The 25,929-nt window shown below is 41.9% G+C and overlaps 1 protein-coding gene across 2 annotated transcripts in view; it reads left to right on the top strand.

The window, feature by feature from the left end:
- Positions 1-25,929, top strand: part of sorl1 (sortilin-related receptor, L(DLR class) A repeats containing) — a 173,658-nt gene that overhangs the window by 116,734 nt on the left and 30,995 nt on the right. For both annotated transcript variants that reach the window (XM_067970858.1, XM_067970856.1), the window contains exons 22-32: positions 1,087-1,257; positions 4,358-4,471; positions 4,847-4,969; positions 7,021-7,140; positions 10,312-10,437; positions 11,472-11,582; positions 12,921-13,052; positions 18,900-19,031; positions 20,106-20,240; positions 23,610-23,768; positions 25,218-25,376. In XM_067970858.1, the coding sequence (XP_067826959.1) occupies positions 1,087-1,257; positions 4,358-4,471; positions 4,847-4,969; positions 7,021-7,140; positions 10,312-10,437; positions 11,472-11,582; positions 12,921-13,052; positions 18,900-19,031; positions 20,106-20,240; positions 23,610-23,768; positions 25,218-25,376 (1,482 nt within the window). The remainder of the gene's footprint in view (positions 1-1,086; positions 1,258-4,357; positions 4,472-4,846; positions 4,970-7,020; positions 7,141-10,311; positions 10,438-11,471; positions 11,583-12,920; positions 13,053-18,899; positions 19,032-20,105; positions 20,241-23,609; positions 23,769-25,217; positions 25,377-25,929) is intronic.

The raw sequence follows: 25,929 nt of genomic DNA, 5'->3' as shown, positions 1-25,929 counted from the left end.
GAAAAGGAAATCATAGCAGGCTGGGTAGATTATCATTAGACTGTCTAACATATTCTAATAGACTGCAACGGCATGATTATACCCAAGGATTGACTTCTTATACCCAAGTATCACGCTAAGGGAGCCATCTGAGCAACATACACTGAGTTGGGATGAGTAGCTGACAGAGGAATCTCCAGGCAAGCAGAATGCTCTGCTGTAATATCACCAGGTCACCTAAGTGTCTGTTTCTTGCCTCTGCAAAAGGAAATAATAGAGTGGGTCTCCTCAGTGCCTTTACTTCAATGATGTATATTATCTGTTTTGCCAGCAAAATTCGGTTGCAGAATGCAGCTGTTTTCAAACCTATCTAGAAGATGCATTGATATAATTGGATCTCCCTCAGACCACACATGATCAACCCTCTGGAAATTACCCATATTTAACAACAACTTGCATTTATATAGCGCATTTAACGTAGAAAAACGTCCCAAGACGCTTCACAGAAATGTAATAGACACCAAGCCAAAAAAGGAGATATTAGGAGGACTGTCCAAAAGCTTGGTCAGGGTTGTGAGTTTTAAGGGGGGTTGTTAAAGGAAGACAGGGAGGTGGAGAGGCAGAGAAGTTCAGATAGGGAATTCCAGAACTTGGGGCCGATACAGCTGAAGGCATGGCCACCGATGGTGGGGCAAAGGGAGTGGAGGATGCACAAGGCCAGAGTTGGAGGAATGCAGAGTTCTCGGAGGATTGTAGGGCTGACCTCCTGCAAAGGAGAAATCTGTCAAATTTCTGAGTTTAATACTTGGGGGTGGGATGCTAGCTAGTGGTCATCATGGCACTGAGGAAAACCAATTTTTTCACTTGCACACCTAATCATTGTCAGTGACCTTTTGTTGACCCCCTCAGTTGTACCTATATTAGCATACCTGAATGCTACTGTAGAGCAGTAGTTCACATTGAAATAGAAAATAATGTATGCGCACAAGTCCTTCCACATCTGAAAAGAGAAAGGATGGGTGAACTTCAGGTTGACCTCCTTCATTAATAATTCACACAACTGTTATTTGTAGCTTTTCCTAACATTTTGTATGTTTTTTTTTAAAGGGAGCAATGCATGTATGGAGAAGACCTGCAGCTTGCTTTGTCTTCCTAAACCTCATGGGAGGAGATGCGTGTGTCCCGAAGGAGTGAAGAGCACGGTTTTGCCATCTGGGGATGTTAGTTGTGAGTGTCCGCCTGGCTACTCACTCAGGAATAGCACCTGTGTGCGACAGGGTGAGTGCCTGTTTGTGCAGCTAGCGATGCCTGAATGCCTTGTGATTACTGGGCCGCAATGTCTTTTTTTAGCTTTTACTAATAAGTGACAGTATACAAATTGACAGTGTGATGTTGTATCACCATTCACCCACAATGGTTATTTCTACTGCATGTATATGTGTATATCTGTGTGTTTATATATGTTATGCTTCCACAATCAAATTGTCTGCATGACTCTTGCCATCCAGGTTCATATGTGGATAATGGTTACTTGGGGCGGGGTTACAGAGGCTGCTACACCCCAGCAAGGAGTTACCACTTTAAGTAGGGAAGGAGAGAAAATTGATGAGGAGGAGCTCAATTGTTCTCTTTTTTTTGTTTTTTTTTACTTTTGGACCAGATGATTGGAAACAAATAAGATTTTTAATATTTAAAGCAGCATAATTTTAGAAGGTAAAAAGCAAAATACTGCAGATGCTGGAAATCTGAAATAAAAATAGAAAATGCTGGAAGCACTCCGGTCAGACAGTATCTGTGCAGAGAGGAAGGTAGGGTTAATACTCTAGGTCTGTTGATTGGGCTCTGATGAAGGGTCGTAAGACCTGACATGGTAACCCTACCTTCCGATCTCCACAGATGCTGCCTGACCCGTTGGTATTTCCAGCATTTTCTGATTTTATACGGTCTCGGCAGTTAGTGGATTGAATTGTTGGACTATGTCACTTAACGATTTACTTTTAATATTGACGTGCAGATGCTGACAATTATAGAACCTTGCTATGTACTTTTGAGAGTAGTTTGTGTGTAATTGTCACCAGGAAACAGCAAATATTAGGACGCAGTTATACTGTAGTCGCCAATCTCAGATCAGTAGTTATAGTATCAATTTGCAGCTGGCAGTACCCTGTTTATACTGTCTAGCTGCAATTTGAACTCTTGTCTGAGAGGGAGAGGTCTGTACAGGTAGATACAGAGCTCTGCTCCTGGTAGGTAGATTTTAAATGATTTGAGAGCATAGGTGGGATTATCTTCACTCTTTTTAAGTAAACTCCGAATAGTTTAGCATTCAGGAGGTCCATCAGAACCCTTGCGCACTTTGTAAGCCTGATTTGACACCGCACTGGAGCTGTGCTTTAAGTAGTGTCAAGCCAAAGTGGTGTGAGGTGGCCTCACCAAGAAATCCATTTCCTTACACTGTCAGTTTTGCCTCTATGCAATGTGAATGCCTCTTAGCAGTGATGCAGAAGTAACAGTATAAATAAGAACGTAAGAAATAGGAGCAGGAGTAGACCGTACAGCCCCTCGAGCCTACTCCGCCATTCATTCAGATCATGGCTGATCTTCAACCTCAACTCCATTTTCCTGCCTGATCCCCATATCCCTTGATTCCCCTAGAGTCCAAAAATCTATCGATCTCAGACTTGAATGACTGAGCAGCCACAGCCCTCTGGGGTAGAAAATTCCAAAGGTTCACAACCCTCTGCTTGAAGAAATTCCTCCTCATCTCAGTCTTAAATGACCGACCCCTTATCCTGCGACTATGCCCTCTAGCTCTAGACTCTCCAGCCTGGGGAAACAACCTCTCAGCGTCTATCCTGTCAAGCCTCCTCAGAATCTTGTATGTTTCAATGAGATCACCTCTCATTCTTCTAAACTCCAGAGAGTATAGGCCCATTCTACGCAATCGCTCCTCATAGGACAACCCTCTCCTACCAGGAATTAATCTAGTGAACCTTCGTTGCACCGCCTCTAAGGCAAATATATCCTTCCTTGGGTAAGGAGACCCAAATTGTACGCAGTATTCCAGGTGAGGTCTCACCGAAGCCCTGTACAATTGTACTAAGACTTCCTTACTCTTTTACCCCAATCACCCTGCAATAAAGGCCAACATGCCACTTGCTTTCCTAATTGCCTGCTATACTTGCATGCCAACTTTTTGTGTTTCTTGTACCAGGACACCCAAGTCCCTCTGAACACCAAGATTTAATAGTTTCTTACCATTTAAAAAATATTCTGTTTTTCTATTCTTCCTACCAAAATGAATAACCTTACATTTCCCCACATTCCGCTCCACCTGCCACCTTCTTGCCCACTCACTTAACCTGTCTATATCCCTTTGCGGACTCTTTGTGTCCTCCTCACAGTTTATTTTCCTACCTAGCTTTGTATAGTCAGCATACTTGGATACATTACATTCGGTCCCATCATCCAAGTCATTAATGTAGATTGTAAATAGCTGTGGCCCAAGCACTGATCCTTGCAGTACCTCACTAGTTACAGCCTGCCAATCTGAAAATGATCCGTTTAAACCTACTCTCTGTTTTCTGTCTGTTAACTAATCCTCTGTCCATGCTAATATGTTACCCCAACCCCATGAGCCCTTATCTTGCATAACAGTCTTTTATGTGGGACCTTATCGAATGCCTTTTGAAAATCCAAATATACTACATTCACTGGTTCCCCTTTATCTACCCTGCTAGTTACATCCTCAAAAAACTTCAATAAATTTGTCAAACATGATTTCCCTTTCATAAAACCATGTTGTCTCTGCCTAATCATATTATGATTTTCGAAGTGCTCTGTTACTGCTTCCTTCATAATGGATTCCAGCATTTTCCCGACGACTGATGTCAGGCCAACTGGCTTGTAGTTCCCTGTTTTCTCTCTCCTTCCTTTCTTGAATAGCGGGATTACATTTGCAACCTTAAAATGTATTGAGCCCGATTATTAAACTTCAGCTCACTTGTTGGAGGTTAAAATGGCTTCTGAAGCTGCCTTCACACTTCAACTGTAGCCAATACTACAGTTGTACTGTTAATACAGACATGTCAAAAGTAAAGGAATGTTGGGGTTGGGGAAGAAGGAAACTGTCTTGTTTGTAGGTGATTACACATCATCTTGAAGCTGTAGAGATATGAAGTTCTACAACTATCTTCTGTTTCCTAAACTGAATAAATTGATTTTGAATGGAATCTACTGAAATGTTTGTTCCTCTCTCCTGCCTGCCTGCCCCTGCCCTGATATTCATGTAACCCTTCCCCCTTCAAGGGCATTAGAACTTCTGCTTTGTCCTAGAGCTATTCACCTGTTCCTTAAATGTGTGTTTATTTTATTATAGAACATACTTGCTTGCCTAACCAGTACAAATGCTCCAATGGCAAATGTATCAGCAACATTTGGAAGTGTGATAATGATAATGACTGTGGTGACTACAGTGATGAAAGAAATTGCCGTAAGTGCCATTTGAATTTAGCACCTGTGCCAAGTGTTGTGCAATTAGCTCTGTCGGGTAATGCTAAAATAACAAATTGCACCTAAGGCTTCATTGGGATGATTCTGTTGCATGCGGGCTGTAGTGGAATCTCTCACTTGTTTTACCTTGTAAAGTTATCCCTCTTGCTCGAGGTTACCTGTATATTATGCTAAACATACTGCTTGTGAAAGACATCTTGCTTGCCACCAGGAATTTGTGATAATGAAACTTGGCTATCTTGCAGGTTTCTGTCCTCTTATTAATGTAGGACTCAAAACGAGGATGTGATATCATGTGTAATGATGTGCATAGCTTAGCTTTAGTAAGCATGAGCACTTTTTCTCCTTTTCACAGCAACAGCTTCTTGTGACCCGAACTCTCAGTTTAAATGTCGGTCATCGGGGATGTGTATTCCACTGTCGTACAAATGCGACCGTGAAGATGACTGTGGGGACAATAGTGATGAGGAACAGTGCTGTAAGTGACTTCAGGAGCCTTAGTCTACATTTACCATATAGACTATAGCAATGAATACGCTAAATCATTTCACAGTGGTATTTATTATCCTATCCCATGTAAACATAAAGGTGCATTTATTTTTCATTGTTTTCCTAAACCCATGTTTTTCAAGTAGTTTATTTCCGGTGTAAAGTTCCTTGTTCCTTGCACCTTGAACCCATCTCCAGCAGAGGGCAGGCACCAACTTCTGTCCAACCAACTAACTGGAAGGCATTTTCACTAACTGTGAAATTACTTCCCTCAACCACCCTCTTTTCCATCCCCCGCCGCCCCCTTTCCCAGAGGCGGGTAGCATCTTACCAAATGACTGTGGCTGAGATTGGGAACGCCTGGTGGGGAAAACCTTGGGCATGAACCTAACTGACTGGACCGTGTTTTGTATTCTAATTTTAGTATATCATCTTAAAACCAAAATTCTACCCTGTTACCATATAATTTAATCTATTCATCTAAAGACAAGAAAAATGTGTGTTGGAATCTTACAGCACAGAAGGAGGCCATTTGGCCTGTCGTGCCTGTGCCGGCTCTATGAAAGAGCTGTCCAATTTAGTCCCACTCCCCAGCTTTTTCCCCATACCCCTGCAAATTAGTCCTCTTGAAGTGCATGTCCAATTGCCTTTTAAAAGTTCCTATGGAATCTGCTTCCACCAGTCTTGCAGGTAGTGCAGTCCAGATCTTAACCCTCTGTGAAAATATTTCTCCTCATTTCCCCTCTAGTTTTTCTGCCAGTTATAATAAACCTGTGACCTCTGGTTACCGACCCACTTGCCAGTGGAAACAGTTTCTCCCTACTTGCTCTATCAAAACCCCTCATAATTTTGAATACCTCTCTTGGGTCACCCCTTAACCTTCTCCACTCTAAGGAGAACAATCCCAGTTTTTCCAACTCTCCACATAACTGAAGTCCCTCATCCCTGGTATCATCCTGGTAAACCTCCTCTGAACACTTTCCAAGGCCATGACATCCTTCCTAAAGTGTGGTACCCAGAATTGTACACAATACTCAAGCTGAGGCCTAACCAGTGAGGGGTTAGGAGTTAATTCTTGATGCTTCCCCATCCAAGACGGTGAAATTGGCTCGCTTGTACGGATGTTATACGGAGAAATCGGAATGCTCAACAATGCAGATTTCCTGACACTAGTACTTGATCATTAAGAGTCTTGGTTGTTGTGTTTCTGGGTCATTAACTTTGTGAGAAGCAGTCAATTCTTTGCAACATACAGTAGAAGGGCCCACTTGTATTTGGCCTGTAAGCCAAATTTTAGGATATTAAAACTGACTAACCCATGAAAGCACCTTTTATAAAAAGCAGTCTTATTGGTTATATGCATGACTGACTATATTCTGTTTCGAAAATGTGTTTTCCACTCCCACATTTTTATAAAGTGCTTCATGGCTTGCAGGTTGGATACAGTGGGCCCTTCTACTGTATGCTGCAAAGAATTTGTTGCTTCTCACAAAGTTAGCCATTTAGGAACACAACAAACGAGATCTCTAATGATTGATGTTGGTGTAGAAGTGTTCTCCTCATGCAGTTCATTATTGGCAATCAATGTGCCATCCACAAATATTCTGTTTTCAGTCTGCCCATAAATTACAGCCAGCTAAATATGCTCGCATTTGATAGTAAATTCATTTTATCTAAAATATTCATTAGGATAAAGGAACTTAGACAGATTTTATATATAGCTGCAGAATTATAAAATGTTTCTGTTTCAGTCAAGTTGTGAGAAATCTGCAAAAATTATTTTTTTTAAACGGTCAAATAGGATTATGCTGATAGATATTGATAGATTTTTGTTAACCAAAGGTATAATGGGACTAAGGCAGGTATATTGAGATAGGTCACAGATCAGCCATGATCTCATTGTAAGGTGGAACAGGCTTGAGTTGCTCCTGTTCCTATGTTCTTATAACACAAACATATTGAATGGGTTCTTTGAACAGAAAATCTTATCAAGAGTGTAAGCAAGGGCATTGTAATTCTTCTTCCTTGAAACCCCGACAGCATTGAACAACTGTAAGGGAGATGAGTTTACTTGTGCCAGTGGCATGTGCATTCGCTTGTCCTGGACATGTGATGGGGACAATGACTGCCGAGATTGGTCAGATGAACTGAACTGCACCAGTAAGTAACCATTCACTTATTACTGTGAACTTTACTTGGATTTAACTTGTTCTTGGTTATTTTTTTTCATTCTTTAGAAGACCTGATACAATGTTCCCCTGGTTCACATTGGTAAACCTGCAGCTGAGCGATTTTAAAAGCAGGCAAAGTACCAGGGTTCATTCCCAGTGCATGTGGTTATACAGTCAGTTTTATATATTCACAACAGCTATAGCATCCAAAATGAACTAGGAGTGCCAAGATCCAGTAATAGGTTATAATAACACTTTCTTTTGAAAGATTAATGATTGTGCTAAAATTGATGGTTATTAAATTTAAGCATGGGGCAACATTTTGATCTTGTTGCTTATTGGCAGAAATACTATACAGTTCTAGCAATGTGAGTGGTATGAATTGGCTGAGATACAGAATAAGTATTCGTTTTATTTTCACAGTGTTATATTAGGGTAAACTCAAGTATGAAAACCAGGAATGTAGTTTGACCGCATAGCATTTATGTGGTGTTTTCAGAAGGCAATTCAATTAATTGATGGTTGGGAGGTGTTGCAAGTTGAGACGGAGAAGAGGATGATCAATGAAATCTAGTATTTAAACCTTTGTTTCAGAATAAGAAAATACTAACAAGGTGAATTTAAGGAGTTAGGAGGTAAATTAAAAAACAGGACCTCAAAGGTAGTGATCTCAGGATTACTACCAGTGCCACGTGCTAGTGAGTATAGGAACAGGAAAATAGACCAGATGAATGCGTGGCTGCAGGGATGGTGTAGGAGGGAGGGATTTAGATTCCTGGGACATTGGGACCGGTTCTGGGGAAGGTGGGACCTGTACAAGCGGGACGGGTTACACCTGAGCAGGACCGGGACCAATGTCCTCGCGGGGGTGTTTGCTAGTGCTGTTGGGGAAGGTTTAAACTAGAATGGCAGGGGGATGGGAACCTGAGCAGAGAGACAGAGGAGAGGGAAACAAGGATAGAAACAAAAGACAGAAAGGGAAGAAGCAATAGTGGAAGGCAGAGAAAATGAGGGCGAGAAACAAATCGGGCCATAGCGCAAAATAAAACTAAGATGATTAGCAATCTTAAAAAGACAAGTCTAAAGGCATTGCGTCTTAATGCGCGGAGCATTCGCAACAAGGTAGATAAATTAACAGCGCAGATAGATATTAACGGGTATGATTTAGTTGTGATTACGGCGACATGGCTGCAGGGTGACCAAGGATGGGAACTGACCATCCAAGGGTATTCAATATTTAGGAAGGACAGGCAAAAAGGGAAAGGAGGTGGGGTAGCATTGCTAGTAAAGCAGGAAATCAATGCAATAGTGAGGAAGGATATTGGCTCGGAAAATCACGATGTGGAATCTGTATGGGTGGAGCTAAGAAACACCAAGGGGCAGAAAACATTGGTGGGGGTTGTCTATAGGCCCCCAAACAGTAGTGGAGATGTAGGGGAGGACATTAAACAGGAAATTAGAGACGCATGCAAGAAGGGTACAACTATAATCATGGGTGACTTTAATTTACATATAGATGGTCAAACCAAATTAGCAATAATACTGTGGGGGAGGAATTCCTGGAGTGTGTATGTGATGGATTTCTAGACCAATATGTTGAGGAACCAACTGGAGAACAGGCGATCCTAGACTGGGTATTGTGCAATGAGAAAGGATTAATTAACAATCTTGTTGTGCGGGGTCCCTTAGGGAAGAGCGATCATAACATGATAGAATTCCTCATTAAGATGGAGAATGAAATAGTTGAATCCGAAACTAGAGTCCTGAATCTAAATAAAGGAAATTACGAAAGTATGAGGTGTGAGTTGGCTATGATAGATTGGGGAACTTTACTGAAAGGGATGACGGTGGATAGGCAATGGCTAATATTTAAAGAACGTGTGCAGGAATTACAACAATTATTCATTCCTGTCTGGCGCAAAAATAAAACAGGAAAGGTGGCTCAACCGTGGTTTACAAAAGAAATTGGGTATAGTATTAGATCCAAAGAGGAGACATAAAATTGCCAGAAAAAGTGGCAAGCCTAAGGATTGGGAGCAGTTCAGAATTCAGCAAAGGAGAACAAAGAGATTGATTAAGAGGGGAAAAATAGGAGTATGAGAGTAAACTAGCAGGGAACATAAAAACTGACTGTAAAAGCTTCTATAAATATGTCAAGAGAAAAAGATTAGTGAAGACAAATATAGGTCCCTTACAGTCAGAAATGGGAGAAGTTATAATGGGGAACAAAGAAATGGCAGAACAATTAAACACATACTTTGGTTCTGTCTTCACAAAGGAGGACACAAATAACCTGCCAGAAATGTTAGGGAACCAAGGGTCTAGTGAGAGGGAGGAACTGAACGAAATCAGTATTAGTAAAAAAAAAATAGTGCTAGGGAAATAAATGGGGCTAAAGGCTGACAAATCCCCAGGGCCTGATAATCTACATCCCAGAGTACTAAAGGAAGTGGCCCTGGAAATAGTGGATGCATTGGTGATCATCTTCCAAAATTCTTAGACTCTGGAACAGTTCCTACAGATTGGAGGGTGGCAAATGTAACCCCACTATTTAAAAAGGAGGTAGAGAAAAAACAGGGAATTACAGACCAGTTAGCCTAACATCAGTAGTGGGGAAAATGCTCGAGTCTATTATAAAGGATGTGATAACAGAACACTTGGAAGGCATTAACGGGATTGGACAAAGTCAGCATGGGTTTATGAAAGGGAAATCATGCTTAACAAATCTACTGGAGTTTTTTGAGGATGTAACTCGTAGAATAGATAGGGAAGATCCAGTGGATGTGGTATATTTGGATTTTCAGAAGGCTTTTGATAAGGTCCCACACGAGGTTAGTGTGCAAAATGGAAGCACACGGGATTGGGGGGAATATACTGGCATGGATTGAGAATTGGTTGACAGACAGAAAACAGAGAGTAGGAATAAATGGGTCTGTGAAAATCTGTGAAAAGGAGCAGACAGAACACAAAGCTAACTGTTTTGTTGGAAACTCTACCTTCCAGTTCTGAAGAGCCCCATTTGACTAAAATACAACTTTTCTCTAGCATACTGCAGAGCAGAAATGCATTTTTATCTTCGGAAGTTGCTACAGATTGTATATAATTATATTGCTGGTCTGTCGGAGTTAGGATTAATGCTTCTCCATTTTGTTTTCTTTAGCAAGTAAACACACCTGTGATTCTAGCAACTTTTCATGCCGCAACGGACACTGTATCCCACGTAGGTGGATGTGTGATGGGGATGATGATTGCCGTGATGCATCTGATGAAGAGTCTACTGTCTGTGGTAAGAATCCAGGGGATGCAGATCGCTCATTCCCTATATTTCTCTTTTTTAATAATCTGGCAACTGGTAAGATGAATGATTATTAACTGATGAGATATTTGGTTCAAAAGTTGAAAGCAGGTTATCGTCTAGTTCTGTTAATGTAATTCAAGCAGACAAAAACAGGTTATCAGTGCCTCTGTCTGAGGAGGCATTATGTTGAAATCACAAATACTTGTGCGTACTGTACCTAGTGTATTTGGGAGTGGAGGTGGGAGGGCAGGGAAAAAGAAGAAACACAATGTAAATGTTACCAAAGGTGCAAAAGTTTAAGTAGGTCTCAATTTTTGAAAAAATTATCACTGCGTAATGTTTCATTATCAGTGATTTAGATCTGGGTCAAGGAAGTAAAGCATTTTGTTTCCAATATTTCTGACTGCCTGTTTTCATTCTAATTTGCACAAATTATTTTAATAGATTTACAGATATTAGGTGTAATACACAGTGCAATTTGTGGAAAGGACAAGTTCTTGTAACTTTGATCTACAAATAGGCACATGATCTAAATTGAATCATGAATGGTCATGTGCGCTCTAATGATACGTGGTCCAAAGCTGGTTGTTGGGATGATACACAGTTCACTTTGACAGTTGCATTGCACCTCTGTTCTGTGTAGGAACATCATATGGACAGGATGAAAACTAATCCATATCTGAACTGTGGAAATCTGCTGTGACAGTACAAGTATGCAGAGGCGAGCTATGAATTTTTGGTCCTTGATCTGTATGCTTTTGCTTTGTTTAGTTGGACAACACATAATTTTATTAGTGCTCCAATTACTATTTGAGAAGCCAATCTTGACGATTTTTTTGTCAGATTGAACAGCTACTTGTATTCTCAACAGTACAATTCAACTGACTGACTGAGTACATCAAGCTTATTAACCTGAATGGCATGGCCAGGTTGGGACGTGTAATAGAAGTTGTATGTGTCCTTATTAATTCCAAAACATCTTGATGCATTTGCATTTTCTCCCACTCCCATCCAATCGCCAGATAAGACCACCTGCAATGGATTTAGCTGTGACAACGGCAGCTGTATTGCGATGACCAAACGCTGCAATGGTGTGCCAGACTGTGCGGACAAATCAGATGAGCAAAACTGCAGTGAGTGTTTTTTTTCTATTAAAAGAAATCAACTATAATTACGCTTACATAATTAATTTTGACAACTCTAATGTAATAGAGGTTGGAACAACAATACTTAACGTAATAGTGCTCTAAAAGCTCCAATATAGCACTTACCACAATATTGTGTATTAACATTTTGGTTGAGTCCTATATATGATAAAATGTGCCTGAGTATTTTTGTGTGAGTAGAAAGGATTGGAAGACCTGTTCAAAGTCAATCTTGTGGCATATTATAAAAAGGATATAAAGGCATTGGAGAAGGTGCAAAAAAGATTCACCAGGATGATAGCAGAACTGAGAAGATATACTTATCAGGAAAGACTGAACAGGCTTGGGGCTCTTTTCTCTAGAAAAGAGAAGGCTGAGGGATGACGTGATAGAGGCCTTTAAGATAATGAAAGGGTTTGATAGGGTAGACGTAGGGAAAATGTTTTTACTTGTGGGGGAGTCCAAAACTAGAGGTTATAAATATAAGATAGTCACTAATAAATCCAATAGGGAATTCAGGAGAAACTCCTTTACCCACAGAGTGGTGAGAATGTAGAATGTTCTACCACATGGAGTAGTTGAGGCAAATAGCACAGATGCATTTAAGGGGAAGCTAGATAAGCACATGAGGGAAAAAGGAATAGAAGGATATGCTGATCGGGTTAGATGAAGAGGGGTGGGAGGAGGCTCGTGTGGAGCATAAACGCCAGCATAGACCAGTTGGGCTGAATGGCCTGATCCTGTGCTGTTGAGTCAATCATAGTTAATAAATTACAGGAAATTTTTGGCAGGAGGAATTTGTCAGTCATACTAGGATTTGTATATAGGATTGTATTAGCATTGTATTAGCATAAATCGCTGTATAACTTGCTCCTTAATATTGATTGTTGTAGTAATCTTGTTTCTGTTAACTTAAGACCCAAGTGATTGCACTGTTGTTTCCTTCCTTTGGATTTAACCTGTTCTAAAACATTCAAATATCTGACTTAACACTCGGACAATGTACGTTTGTTATTCCAAAGTACTTATAATAGAGGTTGGAACAACAATGCTTAACATAATAGTGCACTAAAAGCTCCAATGTAGCACTTAGCACAATATTGTGTATTAACATTTTGGTTGGAAGTATTTGCAATTCCCATTTTCCCAAGGATGAACAGTGAGGTATTGCTGCTCTTTCTAATGACTATTATCTTTAATGTAAAGTGCATTGAGATATCTTTCTGCATGAGTGCTATAGACTTGCAAGTTGCTGTTTGCATTTAAAAATTAAACCTGGATGTATAAGGAGGTTTACCGTTTTCTGTTTTATTATCTCCTTCCCAGACCCGTTGTGCTCGCAGTATATGGATTTTGTTTGTAAGAATAGACGTCGGTGCCTGCACAGATTTATGGTGTGTGATGGAACCCCACAATGTGAAGATGGTTCAGATGAAGATCCAAACTATGCACATTGTTGTATGTTTTTTTTTAGTAGTACTGTACCATATTAGAACCATAGTGGAAAAATCTGCTGAGGATGACTTGCTTAAATTATTTCTGCTGCACCTCATGGGTATAAGTAAGCATTTTTGGTAGTCAAATTGGGCCACCCGATCTTAAAACAAATTTGTGTCCTCTGGTACCTGATCCATGTGGCCATTCTTCATGTGTGAGCCTGGTCACTGAGTGGTGACTGAAAATTTAACCATGGATGGCATCACATCTGAGTCTGATCATCAGCTCACCTAGCATATGTGCACCTATCCTTCCAGCAGGGCTAAGTGAATAGTGATCAGGAGCAAGAACTTTGTCTGAATATCTTTACCCCCCCCCCCCCCCCCCCCACAACCCCGACTTTCTTGCCTGCCCAGGGCACTGAGGCCAATTATAGTGACCCACTTGCTACCCTGGCTGAGATCAGAAAACTCAAGACAGAGCAGGAATCAAATCTAGGTCCTTCTTGTCTGATGTAGTATTACACCAGTTAGTGCCTTTGCCCACCAAGATAATGTTGGCTAGATCATAAAAGCCTATTTAGCCTCGAAGTACTTTAATTGATTTGTGCAACTTTTCCAGCACCTTTTTTGCTATGAAGAGATGAGAATAAACATCTGCCATAGTAAGATATATCGATACAAACTGAATGCGTAGCAAATATCCATTTCAAGATTAATTTCACAACTGGCTATAGTCTACAGCTACGTTTATTGTACATGTGAGAAACATTAAACTCAAACCAAGCACATCCCAGAATAACAAAGGTAATTGGTAAAATACTGACTCGGTGGTTGGAATTTGAAAAATGCATGGAAAATCTCAGATTACATAAACGTTCTTTCATTCTCCTGTTCCAGCTTTTCTCAGAAAAATAATTGAATCACGGGTTCAATCCCAAATGTGACTGAGAGTTTCCCAGCAGTGATTGTAATTGTAGAAGCTACAACTTGTTCTTCTTTTTAAAAAAAAATAACTGGAAAGTAGAGGGCAGTGTAGTTATCTGAAAGGACAGATTTAAAAAGAAAAACTGGAAATCTGAAATAGAAACAAACAAAGTGCTGGAAATAGTGTTTTTTTTTGATCAGCCAGGTGTCTGACAAGTGTGGAAATCCATTACCCACGCTTCGTCTCCCAGCCAAACTACTGAAAAATACACACAGCTTTATCCAATATTGAGTGTGAACATTCTTCCCATAGGGAACAGTCCCACTTTCAAGTTCAAAGTGCGTCTGCACAGCTTAGCAATAGGTTAGCGAGGCTTGGGGATCCTCTGTGTGTGTGCAAAGTACTACAAGTGTTTACTGAGATAAAACCGTGCAGTTTACTAGCACAGTGCACTTGGGAAGCTTACAGCTGCTTTTCTAAGCTAGGGCCACCCTACTCATTTGGGTGTCTAGCTAAGACCACCCTACTCATTTGGGTGTCTAGCTAAGACCACCCTACTCTTGGGTGTGTAGCAGGGACCACCTACCCATTGGCTTGCAGGCTTATCTGGAGCATTGAGATTTCTGCCCCTATCTGTGATGGGCCACTCCTCCAGGTCCCACTAATGAGTTAGACTGGCTAGTTAATCAACAACAATGCCATGAAGTAGGGTGGACATGCCTGCTCAGAATTGCTGAGTCTGGCATGGCAGGTTGATTCTGTTACAGTCGGCAGGTTATTCGACAAAGAGAAAAGACTGGTTAATGTTTTGGAGGAGACTCTCTTTTATTAATTCATGGGATATGGGCATCGCTGGCAAGGCTAGCATTTATTGGCCATCCCTAATTGCCCTTGAGAAGGTGGTGGTGAGCCGCCTTCTTGAACCGCTGCAGTCCGTGTGGTGAAGGTTCTCCCACAGTGCTGTTAGGTAGGGAGTTCCAGGATTTTGACCCAGCGGCAATGAAGGAACGGCGATATATTTCCAAGTCAGGATGGTGTGTGACTTGGAGGGGAACGTGCAGGTGGTGCTGTTCCCACGCGCCTGCTGATCTTGTCCTTCTAGGTGGTAGAGGTCGCAGGTTCGGGAGGTGCTGTCGAAGAAGCCTTGGCGAGTTGCTGCAGTGCATCCTGTGGATGGTACACACTGCAGCCACAGTGTGCCAGTGGTGCAGGGAATGAATGTTTAGGGTGGTGGATGGGCTGCCAATTAAGTGGGCTGTTTTGTCCTGGATGGTGTTGAGCTTCTTGAGTGTTGTTGGAGCTGCACTCATCCAGGCAAGTGGAGAGTATTCCATCACATTCCTGACTTGTGCCTTATAGATGGTGGAAAGGCTTTGTGGAGTCAGGAGGCGAGTCACTCGCCGCAGAACACCCAGCCTCTGACCTGCTGATGTGACCACAGTATATATGTGGCTGGTCCAGTTAAGTTTCTGGTCAATGGTGACCCCCAGGATGTTGATGGTGGGGGATTTGGCGATGGTAATGCCGTTGACTGTCAAGGGGAGGTGGTTAGACTCTCTCTTGTTGGAGATGGTCATTGCCTGGCACTTGCCTGGCGCGAATGTTACTTGCCACTTATCAGCCCAAGCCCGAATGTTGTCCAGGTCTTGCTGCAAGCGGGAACGGACTGCTTCATTATCAAAGGGGTTGCAAATGGAACTGAACACTGTGCAATCATCAGCAAACATCCCCACTTCTGACCTTATGATGGAGGGAAGTTCATTGATGAAGCAGCTGAAGATAGTTGGGCCTAGGACGCTGCCCTGAGGAACTCCTGCAGCAATGTCCTGAGGCTCAGATGATTGGCCTCCAACAACCACTACCATCTTCCTTTGTGCTAGGTATGATTCCAGCCAATGGAGAGTTTTCCCCGATTCCCATTGACTTCAATTCTACTAGGGCTCTTTGATGCCGCACACGGTTAAATGCTGCCTTGATGTTGAGGGCAGTCACTCTCCCCTAACCTCTGGAATTCAGCTCTTTTGTCCATGTTTGGACCAAGGCTGCAATGAGATCTGGAGCCGAGTGGTCCTGGCAGAACCCAAACTGAGCAGGTTATTGGTGAGTGAGTGCCGCTTGGTAGCATTGTCGACGGCACGTTCCATCACTGCTGATAATTAAGAGTAGACTGATGGGGTGGTAATGGCCGGATTGGATTTGTCCTGCTTTTTGTGGACTGGACATACCTGGGCAATTTTCCACTTTGCGGTTAGATGCCAGTGTTGTAGCTGTACTGGAACAGCTTGGCTAGAGGCGTGGCTTGTTCTGGAGCACAAGTCTTCAGCACTACAGCCGGGATGTTGTCAGTGTCCATAGCCTTTTCTGCATCCAGTGCACTCAGCTGTTTCTTGATATCACGTGGAGTGAATCGAATTGGCTGAAGACTGGCTTCTGTGATGGTGAGGATCTCCGGGAGGAGGCCGAGATGGATCATCCACTCGGCACTTCTGGCTGAAGATGGTTGCAAACGCTTCGGCCTTGTCTTTTGCACTCACCTGCTGGGCTCTGCCATCATTGAGGATGAGGATGTTCACGGAGCCTCCTCCTCCCTTTTAGTTGTTTAATTATCCACCACCATTCACGACTGGATGTGGCAGGACTGCAGAGCTTTGATCTGATTTGTCGATCGTGGGATCGCTTAGCTCTGTCTATAGCATGCCGCTTCCCCTGTTTAGCATGCATGTCGTCCTGTGTTGGCGTAACTAAAAATGAGGTGCCTAGTGCTGCTCCTGGCATGCTCTTATACACTTCTCATTGAACCAGGGTTGATCCCCTGGCTTGATGGTAATGGTAGAGTGAGGGATATGCTGGGTCTTGAAGTTGCAGATTGTGGTGGAATACAATTCTGTTGCTGCTGATGGCCCACAGCGCCTCTCGGATGCCCATTTTTGAGCTGCTAGATTGCTTCTGAATCTATCCCATTCAGCACGGTGGTAGTGCCACACAACACGATGTACGGTGTCCTCAATGTGAAGATGGGACTTCGTCTCCACAAGGACTGTGTGGTGGTCACTCCTACCAATACTGTCATGGACAGATGCACCTGCAACAGGGAGATTGGTGAGGACGAGGTCAAGTAGGTTTTTCCCTCGTGTTGAATATAAGAACATAAGAAATAGGAGCAGCAGTAGGCCATACAGCCCCTCAAGCCTGCTCAGCCATTCAGTCAGTTCATGGCTAATCTTCGATTTCAACTCCACATTCCTGCTCAATCCCCATATCCCTTGATTCCCCTAGACTCCAAAAATCTATCCATTTCAGCCTTGAATATATTCAATGACTCAGCATCCGCAGCCCTCTCGGGTAGAGAATTCCAAAGATTCATAACCCTCTGAATCAAGAAATTCCTCCTCATCTCGGTCTTGAATGGCCGACCCCGTATCCTGCAATTATGCCCCCTTGTTCTAGACTCTCTAGCCAGGGGAAACAATCTCTCAGCATCTACCCTGAGTTGGTTCTCTCACCACCTGCCACAGGCCCAGTCTGGCAGCTATGTCCTTCAGATCTCGGCCAGCTCAGTCACTCTTGATGATGGACATTGAAGTCCCCCACCCAGAGTACATTCTGTGCCCTTGCTACCCTCAGTGCTTCCTCCAAGTGGTGCTCAACATGGAGGAGTACTGATTCATCAGCGGAGGGAGGGCGGTTGGTGGTAATCAGCAAGAGGTTTTCTTGCCCATGTTTGACCTGATGCCATGGGACTTCATGGGGTCCGGATTGCATTGTTGAGGATTCCCAGTGCCACTCCCTACTGACTGTGTACCACTGTGCCGCCACCTCTGCCGGCTGGACAGGACATACCCAGGGATGGTGATGGAGGAGTCTGGGACATTGGCTGAGAGGTTTGATTCTGTGAGTATGACTGTCGGGCTGTTGCTTGACTAGTCTGTGGGACAGCTCTCCCAATTTTGGCGCAAGTCCCCAGATGTTAGTGAGGAGGACTTTGCAGGGTCGACTGGGCTTAGTTTGCTGGTGCCAATGCTGGGTGGTCTGTCCGGTTTTATTCTTATTGTGTCTTTTTGTAGCGGGATTGTACAACTGAGTGGTAGTTAAGAATCAACCACGTTGCTGTGGTTCTGGAGTCACATATAGGCCAGACCAGGTAAGGATGGCAGATGGTTTACAGCAATCCTGTAATTTCATGGTCACTATTTCTGATACTAGCTTTTTATTCCAGATTTTATTTAATTAACTGAATTTAAATTCCCTGGATGCCAGGGATTTGAACACATGTCTCCGGATTATTAGTCTACATAGCTACTATGCTACCGTACCCAAAGGGTCATCAGGACCAAAGTGCATAGCAACTAGAATTATTTTCACAACTGACTGTAATCTGCAACATTGTTTATTATACATATGAGAACGATTAAACTAAAACCAAGCAAGTCCCAAAATAATAAAGATAATTTAATTGGTAAAATATTTGCTGCGTTACTGGAATTTCACAAATACTAGGATTTGAGAATATGCTGGAAATACCAGCGGATCAGTCAACTTGCAGAAGAGAAAAGGAAAAACTTAACTTTGGACCTTTCAGAACTGGCGAAGAGTCCTCCCTGAAACATTAACCTGCCTTTATTAATCTCTGGTCTATTTCCTGCATTTATTGCTTTCATCTTTAAAGGATAGTTTAGATATCCATAAACAAATTAAATAGTTCAGCTATCTGGTGTTTCTTCAGGTTAAAATGTTACAGGTGAGAAGTGCACAGGAGTACATTAATAAGCTCGTGGCCAATGTCTGTCAGCACAAAGTTAATGTCGAGTCCTGTAACTTGCCAGTGTGACTTTGTTTGCGTCTGTGCTATGTAGTAGGATTGCTAGACTTGTTTGTAAATTGGCAGGTTGACATTAATAAATGGAGATATTAACATTTTGCTATTGATGCTTATATTTGTAGCACAGACAGAGGAGTTCGGTAGAACCTGTGATCCCTTCAATTTTAGATGCTCGAATGGGGTATGTATCAGTATGGAGTGGAAGTGTGATGGGGTGGACGACTGTGGAGACTACTCAGATGAAGCAAATTGCAGTAAGTGGAAAAATACTTATCTAAAGTCTGGTCTTTGAGCTTGTCAGAAACTGCCACCCAAAATACTTAATTGCTATAATGCATCTGGGTTACAGGAGGGTACTTTTCTGAGGTTGAACTATGTTTCATGGTTTATTATTTTTGTTCAGCTGGGTTATTATTTTTGTTCTCCGGAACAAATCTTTGTTCCTGAGAAATCTATACCCGCTTTGCCCAATATTGATTGCACACTTTCTCCCCACAGGGACACATCCCCATTATCTACATTTAGAGAATTTTTGGTGCTGAGCCATAGCTTGGGGACTCCCAATTGTGCTCTGACTATGGGAACTGTTGGTGATGAACAAGCTGAAACTGTGCGGTGTACCTGATAAGGTTCCTGCTGTTTGTCTATGCTACCCTTTAAATCTTTGACTTGAGGGGTCATCAAATCAAGTGGGAAGAATCGCAGCCCCATTGACTGGGTCTTCCTCTCCAGGTGCCATTAGCGAACCAGGCTGCTGGTTAATGATCTACATTTCCGTGAATACTGTGTAGCTACCTGGCTCAGGTATTGGGTTACCATGTTTGTCACACAGGGTTAACCTGGTTCCAAACCTCCAACACTTAAGTCTTTCATCTTGGAGTCACCTAGGTCTTAAAATGTTCACTATGGTGCTAATACAGTTCAAAATTTTAGAGCAAAACTTTCAGGTTTAATATTTTCCTTAATTGTGTGGAATTGATATTTAGTACCAAGAATGTGGAGGCTTAATACCCTGTCTATTTGTAATGTAATGCTGAAGAAGATTCTATTTAAGAGCAATTGTTACAGTCGCCTTCAGGCCAGCTGTCACTCGGGTGAAATATAGTAGTTTTAAGGTGGGCCATTATCCAGTTAATTGGAGGTTAATTGTTTGCTAAATTTTCTAACCTTGAAATCCATTGTTGGCTGATTGTTGTTTGGGAAGCAATTGTTGGACTTTATAATAAAGTGTAAATAATTTAATTTTTTTCTTGCACTTATCAAGATACTAACAATGTCAAAAAAAACTTCCTTTGCAAAAACCATATAAGTACCTGGTATTTTTGCAGGAAATCCTACTGAAGCACCTTCATGCACGAGATATTTTCAGTTCAGCTGCCGGAATGGAAATTGTGTTCCGACATGGTGGAAATGTGATAGAGAGAATGACTGTGGAGACTGGTCTGATGAAGTCGGCTGTCCTGGTATAAAAATTAAATCTAAATAATGTGATGCATACAGTGTGTGGGTGGAATGCAGGGCACCAGACTGACTGACTAAAATGTTTGCAAATATTGTAGATTGTGTGACCTTTTAATGCGCCTCTGGATTCCGTAGCTGACCATTAAATGACGGCTGATTTGCATTTATCTTGCTCTTAAAGTAGCACAACTGTAAAGTAATTGCAGTTGAGTAATAGAATTCCGTGTTGAAATTAAAAATAGTCAGTTTTACTTCGTTGCAATTATTTGAGGCAGAAAGCGAAAGGCAGAAGATTTAGAAATGGGGCACAAAGAGAATGGAATAAAACTTAAATCTAAAAATTGAGTATGTGTATATAATATGACCGTTGAAGAAAGAACTTGCATTTATATGACACCTTTCACCCCCTGAGCTTATGGGTTACTTTTGAAGTTCAGTCACCGTTATGTAGGTGGGCTAAAAATTGATCGAGGAGGTACTAGAAAGGCTGGCTGTATTTGAAGTAGATAAGTCACCTGGTCCAGATGGGATGTATCCTAGGAAGCAAGGGCGGAAATTGCGGAGGTACTGGCCATAATCTTCCAAACATCGTTAGATAGGGGGGTGGTGCCAGAGGATTGGAGAATTGCAAATGTTACACCCTGGTTCAAAAAAGGGTGTAAGGTTAAACCCAACAACTACAGGCCAGTCAATTTAACCTCGGTGGTGGGGAAACTTTTAGAAACGATAATCCAGGACAAAGTTAACAGTCACTTGGACAAGTGTGGATTAATAAAGGAAAGCCAGCACAGATTTGTTAAAGGCAAATCGTGTTTAACCAACTTGACTGAGTTTTTTGATGAGGTAACAGAGATGGTCGATGAGGGCAATGCGGTTGATGTAGCGTATATGGACTTTTGAAAGGTGTTTGATCAAGTGCCGCATAATAGGCTTGTCATCAAAGTTGAAGCCCATGGAATAAAGGGGGCAGTGGCAGCATGGATATGAAATTGGCTAAGTAATAGGAAACAGAGAATATTGTTGAATGGTTGTTTTTCAGTCTGGAGGGAGGTGTACAGTGGTGTTCCCCAGAGGTCGGTACTGGACCATTGCTTTTTTTGATATATATTAATTACTTGGACTTGGGTGTACAGGGCAAAATTTCAAAATTTGCAGAAGACACAAAACTTGGAAGTGTAGTGAACAGTGAGGAGGATAGTGATAGACTTCAAGAGGACGTAGACAGGCTGGTGGAATGGGCGGACAAGTGGCAGATGAAATTCAACACACAAAAGTGTGAAGTGATATATTTCGGTAGGAAGAACGAGGAGAGGCAATATAAACTAAAGGGTACAATTCTAAAAGGGGTACAGGAACAGAGAGATCTGGGGGTATATGTGCACAAATGGTTAAAGGTGGCAGGGCAGGTTGTGAAAGCAGCTAAGAAAGCATTCAGGATCCTGGGCTTTATAAATAGAGGCATAGAATACAATAGCAAGGAGGTTATAGTGAACCTTTATAAAACACTGATTCGGCCACAACTGGAGTATTGTGTCCAGTTCTGGGCATTGCACTTTAGGAAGGATGTGAACGCTTTAGCGAGGGTGCAGAAAAGATTTACTGGAATTATTCCAGGGATGAGGAACTTCAGTTATGTGCATAGACTGAAGAATCTGGGGTTGCTCTCCTTAGAGCAGAGACGGTTGAGAGAAGATTTGTTAGAGGTATTCAAAATCATGAAGGGTCTGGACAGAGTAGATGGAGAGAAACTGTTCCCATTGGCGGAGGGGTCAAGAACCAGAGGACGTAGATTTAAGGTGATTGATTGGCAAAAGTACCAAAGGTGACATGAGAAAAAACTTTTTCACACAGCGAGTGGTTGTTGGAGGCAGATTCAGCCGTGGCTTTCAAAGTACTGGATAAATACTTGAAGGGAAAAATTTTGCAGGGCTACGGGGATAGGGTGGGGAAGTGGGACTAACTGGATTGCTTTTGCAGAGAGCCGACGGGCCAAATGGCCTCCTTCTGTGCTGTAACCATTCTATGATTCTATAAACGTGGCAGGCAATTTGTGCAAAGCAAGGTCCCACTTGTAGCAAACAAATGTATGGACAGATGACCTTTTATTGATGGTGATTAATGGCACAATGTTGGGCAGAATGCTGGGAGACCCCTCCCTGTTCTTCTTCGGGTGGTACCATGCGGTCTCTAGTGTTCATCTGAGCAAGTAAACAGGGTCTCGGTTTAACATCGCCTCTGACAATACAGCACTCTCACTACTGCGCTGAAGTGTCAGTTTACATTATATGCTCATGTCTGCATTGGGACTTGATCCCACGACCTTCCGACTTCGATGAACGTGTGATCTACTGAGCCAAGCTGTCATTTTGGATGGCAGAGAAACAAAGGGACGTTTAGGATAAGCCAAGTGAAAGGTAGGGAGAGGCTGTGAAGGTGGTAAGAAAAATAGACAAAGAAAGCGAAGAAAATCTCCCCTAGCAAATTAACTTATAATTTTATATCACATTCATTAGTATGTTTATTTAGTTCTACAGGAAGCACAAGACCAGTTATGTTTTTAGTCCATTTAGTGAGAAAGTTCGTTCTTTTTGCTACTAACTCATTGAGCTGGTGACCAATGTTTGCAAGCGCAAAAAGCTAGCATCGAGCCCCGTAACTTGCAAATGTAACTTTCTTCATGTTCATGCTGTGCAATCCGTTTGTTGGATTTTATTTTTAAATGGGCAGGTTAAGCTATTATAAAACATAGCCATGCACTGTAATTTTTTCAGCATTTTCATAGTACTTTATTACTAAAGGAATTTCACACTGCACAAAATCGTACCTCAGTGCAAATGTGTGACCACAGTAATCCTAATGATTGAGTCAAGGATATATAGTCACAATGATAGCAGAAGAGCCCTAAAGAGCAGTGACATGGTATTTAAATTCTTGCTATGGTGTATAAATGAGCACTGTATTCAAATAAGTGCTTCGTGAGGAGCGAGAGAGAAGAGAAAGCAGAACTCTTCAAATAAGAAAAGTAATCCTCTCTTCTCCCAACAACAAATGGCTAGTTTCCTCTATGATGCCATCTATGTTGTCTTATAATAGAAAGATTTAAGTCACAACTACTGACATTTTGTGGTTATGGTTAGATCCTGCTTTCTTCCATTTCCCTGCCTCAACTGGTGCCCATGGAACCATATCTCAGAAATTAATCAATGCCTTAAGGAGAAGAGAGGGGGGCAAAATTAGCAGAAAAAGAAAGATGATTTTAGATATGGAACTGCAGTTTACAGTTGCTGATTAACTTCAAGCCCCCAAAAAATATTTCTTAATTAGAAGCCAAAGGACTTCTACTTTTATTTAAGTATTTACAACTGTTTTAGGTTGGATTCCTATTGAACATACTACTGAGGTTCCTTCGAGTTGTGGTCCCAACCACTTCAGATGTAATTCTGGAGGATGTATCGTAAACCGTTGGGTGTGTGATGGTTATGAAGACTGCCCGGATGGTTCTGATGAGGAAGGTTGCCCCACCTTTTTACGTAAGTGGAAATGGCCATTCTATCCTTTCGCTGCTTAAGATCTTGGCTTCTTTGGAAATATTTGTTGTTTGCAAAGATTAGACAGAGGCCTTTGATGCGCCTTTCTTGTGCAATATCTGACTTAGAAGTGTCCATCACTGTCAGTAAGTGCAAATCAGACATGTGTTCCATCCCCCAACATTGCCATGCTAATTTTGATCAGTGAAAATTTAAATCTATCACTATTTCTAGACTATAGTGGGGGCTCATTGAACATTAACTTGTGTTGCTTTAAAGTCAATACCAAGTTGATACCAACATGCGCTGAGTTTTATTCACATCATATTGTAGCTAGTACCATTCTCTTGTACGTGTATACCTAATCACTGCGAAATGTTGAATAGGTGAAAGGTGAAAATGTTTATGTAGTTGGTACCTGTGCCAACAATTGCTGATGAGATGTTAAACATCATGAATTGCTGGAACACTAAACTATTGAGTGTTGCTTTTTGGCTGTGATGCTGTTGTTTAAATGGCTGCTTATAAAACATGTGTTTTAACTGAGGTTTCCATCTCAGTCATATCATCAATTGGAAACGTGATTTTGTTGCTACATGAAAATGTTCTGGTAGGTCTTGAAAGCAGTTCATACCACTCTTGGATTTTTTTTGATGACCATAGTTTACAGTAGTGGGCTGTACTGCCCTGATAACTTGGCCCTGATGGTGCTTATTTTTAACTGAACAGCTGTGTATCAAAAATAATGGCTCACTCGACTTGTGTTTAGTGTCAAGATAATCAAATGGTTCAGATGACCTAAAACTGAAAGTGAGGGGTATGCAGCACAAATTTGAGAAACTGGGCGGTAGTGAGTTAGCGTGTTGTTCTTTTATCTCTGCGAGCTCGGTTTGGAGCCAGCACAGATTGATAGGATAGAAGTCTCCTCTCCCTACTGCCTGTAAGTTTCTTACATAAAGTTTGGGTCATCTCAACCCTATTTCCAGTGGATGTGGTACCACAAAATTGCTAATTGGAAGTTAAATTGGCAACCTCACTGAAGCCACAAGAATGGCTGCTACAGGAAAATTAAAATGCTTCACTACTGTGGGAAATAATGATTCACTCTTCTGAGTTTTGGACAGGCTTAAGGCAGCGTTACTCCACATCCAGCCTATGCTATACCTGACCTGGGAGTTGCATACGCTGACACTAGGTGCCTGAAATGGAAAGTGTTTCATTTCTCAGTTCTAATACCCATCATCTTCAAGTACACAATAAATCAATGTATTTAAAAAAGTTGTTTATATGGAAAGCTCCTCTCATGTTAACCACTTTATAATGCAATCCAAGTTAATAGATAAACGCCTCCTTTATCCACTCAGTACTGAATTAACTGCCCTTTAACCCCAGTCTGGGATTTATGTGATGGTGTTAATAGCTATGGGATCTTATGATTGTATTCTGTATTAGCAATAAACAGAACAACCATTTCCACCACCACGGCACATCCTGCTGGAAGGTGTAGCATCTCGGAGTTCCGTTGTGTTCGAGGCCACAATTGTATTCCCAACTGGAAGCGGTGCGACAATCGTCGAGATTGCCATGACGGGTCGGATGAAATCAACTGTCGTGAGTACTTCCATTACGTCAAATCTTCTGCATCAGATGCTGTTGAGTTAAACTGCAAATTAACAGAATGAAAGGGTGCTTAAACTGGAAGCGGTTTAAATTCAAGCTGGTTCTGTAACTGGTTACTTTATCTCCTTTCTTCCCTTCCCACCCCCCCTCACATTAGAATGATTTGCAATTGTATCAGATGGGCCCTTCTGGACTATGTCTGTATATGTACTGTGCCACTGACCGGTAGTGTTGGAATTGTGCTTTTGTTTCCCCATATTAGGTAATCTGAGATGCGGGTTTGATCGGCATGAATAAAAGGCCGGGTGTTTGTACCGTGGGAGGGGGAAGGATAAAAAGCACACTGCTGTACACCTTGTAATAGCCATCCTGTGATTGAGGCATGGGATTAGGTTGGCTGCATGCTCTCTTGGCTAGGAAATCATGTATAGTATAAAGAGAAAATGGGGCATAACAACTGTACAAGTCCATTGTGACATTTCTTTTTTAATTGTTAAAAGCAGTTTTGTTCGCAATGAAGATGAGAAGAAAACTGCAAATTTTA

This window comes from Heptranchias perlo, chromosome 33, assembly GCF_035084215.1.
Source record: "Heptranchias perlo isolate sHepPer1 chromosome 33, sHepPer1.hap1, whole genome shotgun sequence".
In the NCBI taxonomy this organism is placed as follows: domain Eukaryota; kingdom Metazoa; phylum Chordata; class Chondrichthyes; order Hexanchiformes; family Hexanchidae; genus Heptranchias; species Heptranchias perlo.
Note: the sequence above shows the minus strand (reverse complement) of the source record. Positions and strands in the feature narration are given on the sequence as shown.